A 6,011-nucleotide genomic window follows, 5' to 3' on the forward strand; every position below is an offset into this window, starting at 1 on the left:
CCCTAACCCTACCCCTTCCAAAGGTCATAGAAGCTCGGTCCTGGTACCAATGGATCGGGCATACTCACATTAGTGGAGATGGAACCAACTTCCAAGTCTCTATGACCTACAGAAAAAAAGTTATTGAAGAATATCCTGATCTCCAATGGGTTTTCATCCCTAACCCTAACCCTAATCACAACCAAAAAATCAAACACTAATCACAACCCTAACCCTACCCCTTCCAAAGGTCGTAGAAGCTCGGGGGTGGTACCAATGGATCGGGCATAGCCACATTAGTGGAGATGGAACCAACTTCCAAGTCTCTATGACCTACAGAATAAAAGTTATTGAAGAATATCCTGATCTCCAATGGGTATTCATCCCTAACCCTAACCCTAATCACAACCCTAACCCTAACCCAATCAACTTTTTTTCTGTAGGTCATAGAGATGTGGGCATTTCATGATTAAAGGTCCAGTGTGTAAGATTTAGGTGAATGGGAAGTATTGGAAGGAATTTAACATAGAATAATCCTTTACCCTAGAAAAGCCCCTTTATATTTAAATACTATATATTTACATTCTACACACTGTACCTTTAAATATTTGCTTTATGTATCAGTTAATGTTAAACGGTTTAGTTGTACACATCCTACAGCTCATGGTCATGTGGGTGGAAGCTCAGTTTAATCCTTTTCCTTCCCTCTGCTGTGAGGAGCATCCAGGATCACAGCTGCAGCACTGCAGCATTTTTTGAGGCAATCTTCTGCTTTAGTTTGTGATTATATTCATAAATAGGTTGTTTTCTCAGTTTTGAAGTATTTCCCTAAATTTCTGACTGGATTAATTTTATATTTCAAGACTTTGGAAATGTTGAGCTGGTATGCCATCCAAAACTGTTACTCCTCTTGTCTCATTTACAAAACATTCTAATTAAAGTGATGACATCTGATACGAGCAATAGTGTCTTTGCTCATTCTCCTAAATTTTGTTTTTTACAAAGTATAAATGTAATGGTGGTGGGGATGAGGTCATGTAGTCATGTATCCACACTCCAGTAAAATCGATGGGTGGTATCTGTCTATGCACCAATTTAATGTTCTGGGCAGTTGAGATGAAGTGTTAATACTTTTAATATGCATTCTATGAGTAAAATTTTATTTGATGAGTATGGTATGTAAGTATTATCATGCTTTTTATCACTTGACCTATCATTGAATTGGTCTGGATCCACCGTGGATCACAACCAAGCAAGTCAGATTAAAAAAATGATGATATCATATGGGATATATTTCACATTTTTTTTATGATAATCAAAGCTTTAATTCCTTTACAATGTTGATATGACGAAATATTAACTCCGAAATAATTTTCCTGTAATTGCACAAGTGATCCACAGAGGGTCGCCATCATCCCAAATTAGAAGGTGCAGCATAGGGCCTCCTCAGCCTGCCAGGGTTCGATTCCCGGTATGGATACACAGTGGCAGGCGAGTGTGTTCGCTACCTCCTATAAGAAATGTTTACGTGAGCAATGCAAGGCTCGAGATATTGTTTTACCTTCTTTTTTGCAATATTCCTATGTTTCAAGGTCTGTTTGTTAGCGATGCATAATAATATATAATAATAATGTAATATACAAGCATGGTGTACGAGGTCCAGATATCTCTCGGTGTGGCTGTATTAGTTGTGTTGCATGCAATATATTTTTCACACAGTATGAGCCCGCATAGATGACTTCACAGGCCTCTGAACCAGAGCCTATATATGACATGACCATGAGTAGCACTTGTTTGAAAGTCATAGAGCTTAAATAAACATCTCAGTCTATTTACATAGACTGAGATGAAGGTTCACCTATTGGTAAAACAGGAAATAATAAATTCTTAAAAAGAGTCTGTAGTTTTTGACTTGAAATGTGTGAATATGGTAGAGGTTGCTGTTAATCACAAATTCCAATAGGGGGCAGTGACACAAGCAGGACAACAACAAACACTACACGTAGAAGAAGAATGGCAGCTAGTGAAACCGGAAATGTCAACCGAGTGACTGCGAAGTAGACATCACATCTTGACTTTATATTCCATGATGGAGTGCTAGTGTAAGAGAAGAAACAGTCGTGAAACATCGTCAGAGAGCAAACTGCGAACATGACAAATGGTAGGTGAACTCTGTCGTGAAAGCAAAGCTAAGAAGGACGAGTAAGTTAGGCTGCTTTTATTACAGAAGGCTAAAGCTAGCTTAGCTGTAGACGTGGCCCTGAGCTGCTCTGTCAGTGTGTTAGCACCAACACTGATTCTTCTTCTGTCACTAACTGTGTCACATCGCTTTTGTATGACAGTGACAGTTTGATGTCCCCTGGTGAAAAGCTCTCGTCTTCAAACCTCCCAGTTATGGAAACATCACAATTTGTGTGGCTACAAAACAACTTGCTAACTAGCATTGATCTGGTTGTCAGGCTAACAGTTATAAATCCAGGTAGATGGATCATAACAATGAGCGACCAAGACAAGAAAAAAGAACTCTTCTCAGTGTTAAACCTCATTTTCTGTTTCTGGTCTATTGTTTGTATCATTAAACTTTCTAGTTCTGGACCGAGCAGAGTCATCAACACAGTTTTAATTAAGTTTCAGTTTGTTCATCAGCAGTATTTGTTTCCACATGGTATCACCTCTGCCTCTTGGCTGTGCTTCTCAGCCTGGGCGATATGGCCACAAATGATATCAGGATATGGTTTTTCATATCAGCCATTATCAATAATCATCACAATACGTGCTACTGAGTGAAGGTTGTGGTTTTTAACTCTTCTATATGAGCAACGGTTGACAAACACATCCACAGCAACACATTTTAAAAATGTGAGGTCAGTCAATTGTTTCATATCTCCTCACTGTGGTCCCATAATGCACAAGCATTATAAATTGGACTTTTGTTATATTGCTATAATTATTGATATTTTTTTATTGTTCAGCACAGAGGCTTTTTAAGATCCACAAATTTAAACTAACATGTGCAGGAGCACCACAGCAAAAATGGGTGGATTATATTCTATGGTGTATTTTCCATCACTGACCGAAGTTGTTTGATTAATGGTTAATGACCAGTCTATGTAAATTTTAACATATTTCTACACTCTAGAAGGATCTATTGTATTGTTGTTATTGTTCTTTTTCTCATTTAAGATTTTGTTGAATACTGTGTGAAATACATTGAATAAGCTTTGCATCCTGCTGACTGACATGTGCTGTGCGATATTATCGTCCCCTCTCCTGTAGTGTACTCTTTCGACGGCATCCTGGTGTTTGGGCTGCTGTTCATCTGCACCTGTGCATACCTCAAAAAGGTGCCGCGCCTCAACAACTGGCTGCTGTCAGAGAAGAAAGGAGTGTGGGGCGTCTTCTACAAAGGTACAGATGTCATGAATTAACAATATGCCGATTCAGCACACTCCTACCAAACAAAATATCCCTAGGGTCAACACCACAAACCTGAGATTCAGAACATGATTTTATATTATTCCTATACATGTATATGTATAAGTGTGTGTCATATGATTACCTTTACAGTAATAATAAATAATAATTGTAGCACCTACTTGCCCACAACTTTGATTAATACTTGAATATTTTTTGTCTTTTGCCCACTCGCACTCAGTTTGACCATGTGCATCCATTTTGAGTGAAGAGTGTAGAACTTATGTCCAACCAAAAATAATTTTATGTATACCTAAATAAAGGTATGTGAGTCTATATATTTTTGGTAGTCCTCTACATCGGGTCGCTATGCACTCTTGAACCATTTAATCTTGAACCACTGTAATTTTTATTTCTACTTATGTGCTAATGTGCGGAACCAAAAGAAAAGAAATTGTGTCACCAAGTTAAGGGCACTTGCTGTATCTCAGTGGTCTCCCCCTGTTTATACGCTCTGCTTTCCTTCTTCTGTATGTTTGTAACTTACTTGCCATTTTCCTGAATCCTCCTCCTGATCCTCCGTCTCTTTCCTCAGCTGCAGTGATTGGGACGCGGCTCCACATTGCTGTGGCGGTTTCCTGTCTGGCCATGGCTTTCTATCTTGTCTTTTTGAAATGATTGAGGCAGACTGGAAAAGACTGGACGGCTGCAGGGTGGGGACGGACTCATCTCAGTGGTCACGTGCTGATCCTTGATGCAGGACACTTTCAGGATTAAGTGACTGATGAAAGCCTATTGCCCTGTGGGCCCATGTTAAAAAAAAAAAAAAAAAGCCAGTGGCGCCCCCTTCTGGTGACTGGGTACATAACTCCTCCCTTAATAATGTATGTGCACTACAGACATGAAGGGCATCTGGAATCTACTCCACAGTTATTATAGAGAAGAGAGCCTGTTTGGTCACATGGTGTCATTCTGTTTCTTGTCTACATCCACATCCTGTAATTATTTATACTGAAGGATGCATTGTATGCATTGTGCCGTATACCTGTGCATACCCTACAATTAGCCTGGCTGTATATATTTAAATGAAATATGACCAATGACCAGATTTTTCCCATACACAATATCTGATCAAAGTGAAAATGAGCATTTCTCCTCCGAGCTGTGTTTTAGTCTATATCACTTCTTCTGTCAATGGTGGAGGGGAAGATAAACAAAGCTAATATATGAAGATGTTCTTGTATACACTATATTTCACTGTTATCAGATCTATTAACCTTTCTCAACAGTGCTTTTGGGTGTCTCCTACTTTTTTAGGTTGCATTTACTTTGACAGCTAATACTAGATATGTCTTGAATGTCATAAATAAAGTCACATAGGAGTCACAGAAAGAAAGTAGTGACTGTAAAAGAGGCATATCTCAACATTTTAAATTTGGATAGCTGCATCAGACTCGCCTGAAGATTGAAACGCAATGCCAAATAGGGATGGTGCCTCTGATTCTATCTATTACTGTTACTCTGAGTTTAATTCTGCTACCTTATTTTTTATTACTAATGTTTTTTGATTTGGAAAGGGGGGGGTGCAATGCAATTTTGAGTAAAACCTTGATCAGACAAGTTCTGCATTTGTTGTCTTTATAAAACAAATAATTTCTCTCTTTTTTGGTACCAATCACAGAACATACACTAACAGATAAATATCCTTTAATTCAATGTAAATGAAGTTCAAATCTGAAGTAATTGCCTCAAGTCTATTGTGTGTGAGTTGATCTTTATCATCTTTGAAAAATGAATTGTACAAGTGTACCCCCATTCTTTGCAAACCTCCTCCAGCTGAGGGAGCAGCAGTTTCCTGGTTTGTAACAAACCAACTGAATCAAGGTCTTGACTCAGATGTTTGTTCTTTTCTGGAGTTTTTCTTCTGTCTTGCAACAAAATAAACCACCTTTCATTGTGTCATCATAGCTTTTCCTCCAAGATGTCTCTGTATTCTGCTGCATTCATTCTCCCCTCATATGGTCTGTGGTATTAGAATTGTGCTCAGAGCATGAATCTGCCCTACACCATGCATCCCGATGATCATTATGTATTTCTGCTGATGTGCCGCATAAAGATCATAATAGAATTTCAGTCCTATCAACAAAGTCAGGCCATTACATTTTCTTGCGTTATCATTGTATCACCATCTCTCTAACCCAGTGAACCCTGTAGCTCCTTCACATGTGTCAAACGGATTGATGCCCTCTTGTCACCAGTGGCCTTACAAACATCGTCAGCTTTGGAAAATGACTCAGATTTACAACCATGCCACAGTTTAATAGATCATAGTCACTGATCATACTGTACTCACAGAGATAGTCTGTGCATTCAAAATTATACTGGATAATGTGTGCTTCCCCTGACTGACTCTTTTCAAAGTCATTGTTTATGATGGACCTTTTTCACAGCAGATGTTTTGTAACCACCTCTACCAGGTTATGTTTTGCCCCTGTATGTTCGTAAAATGGTTGTTTGACAGCAGGATTACACAAAAACTACGTAATTGATTTCCATAACACGTGGTGTAAGGATGGGACATCCCATTGAATTCTGACATGGATCCAGTTTAGGGGGAG

General features: G+C 38.8%; 1 protein-coding gene across 1 annotated transcript; it reads left to right on the forward strand.

Annotated features, from left to right (window-relative positions):
• Positions 1-1,977: 1,977 nt before the first annotated feature.
• tmem167b (transmembrane protein 167B) lies at positions 1,978-5,360 on the forward strand. Its single transcript, XM_020086335.2, has 3 exons — positions 1,978-2,140; positions 3,256-3,387; positions 3,989-5,360. The coding sequence occupies exons 1-3, from the start codon at positions 2,131-2,133 to the stop codon at positions 4,069-4,071; spliced, it is 225 nt and encodes a 74-aa protein (XP_019941894.1). The 5' UTR covers positions 1,978-2,130; the 3' UTR covers positions 4,072-5,360.
• Positions 5,361-6,011: the final 651 nt, after the last annotated feature.

This window comes from Paralichthys olivaceus, chromosome 2, assembly GCF_024713975.1.
Source record: "Paralichthys olivaceus isolate ysfri-2021 chromosome 2, ASM2471397v2, whole genome shotgun sequence".
Classification (NCBI taxonomy): Eukaryota; Metazoa; Chordata; class Actinopteri; order Pleuronectiformes; family Paralichthyidae; genus Paralichthys; species Paralichthys olivaceus.

Bases quoted from the DNA above. Each gene is read 5' to 3' on its own strand.
- tmem167b (XM_020086335.2), top strand. The intron at 3,388-3,988 runs GTACAGATGTCA...CTCTTTCCTCAG, and splicing joins GTGGGGCGTCTTCTACAAAG to CTGCAGTGATTGGGACGCGG.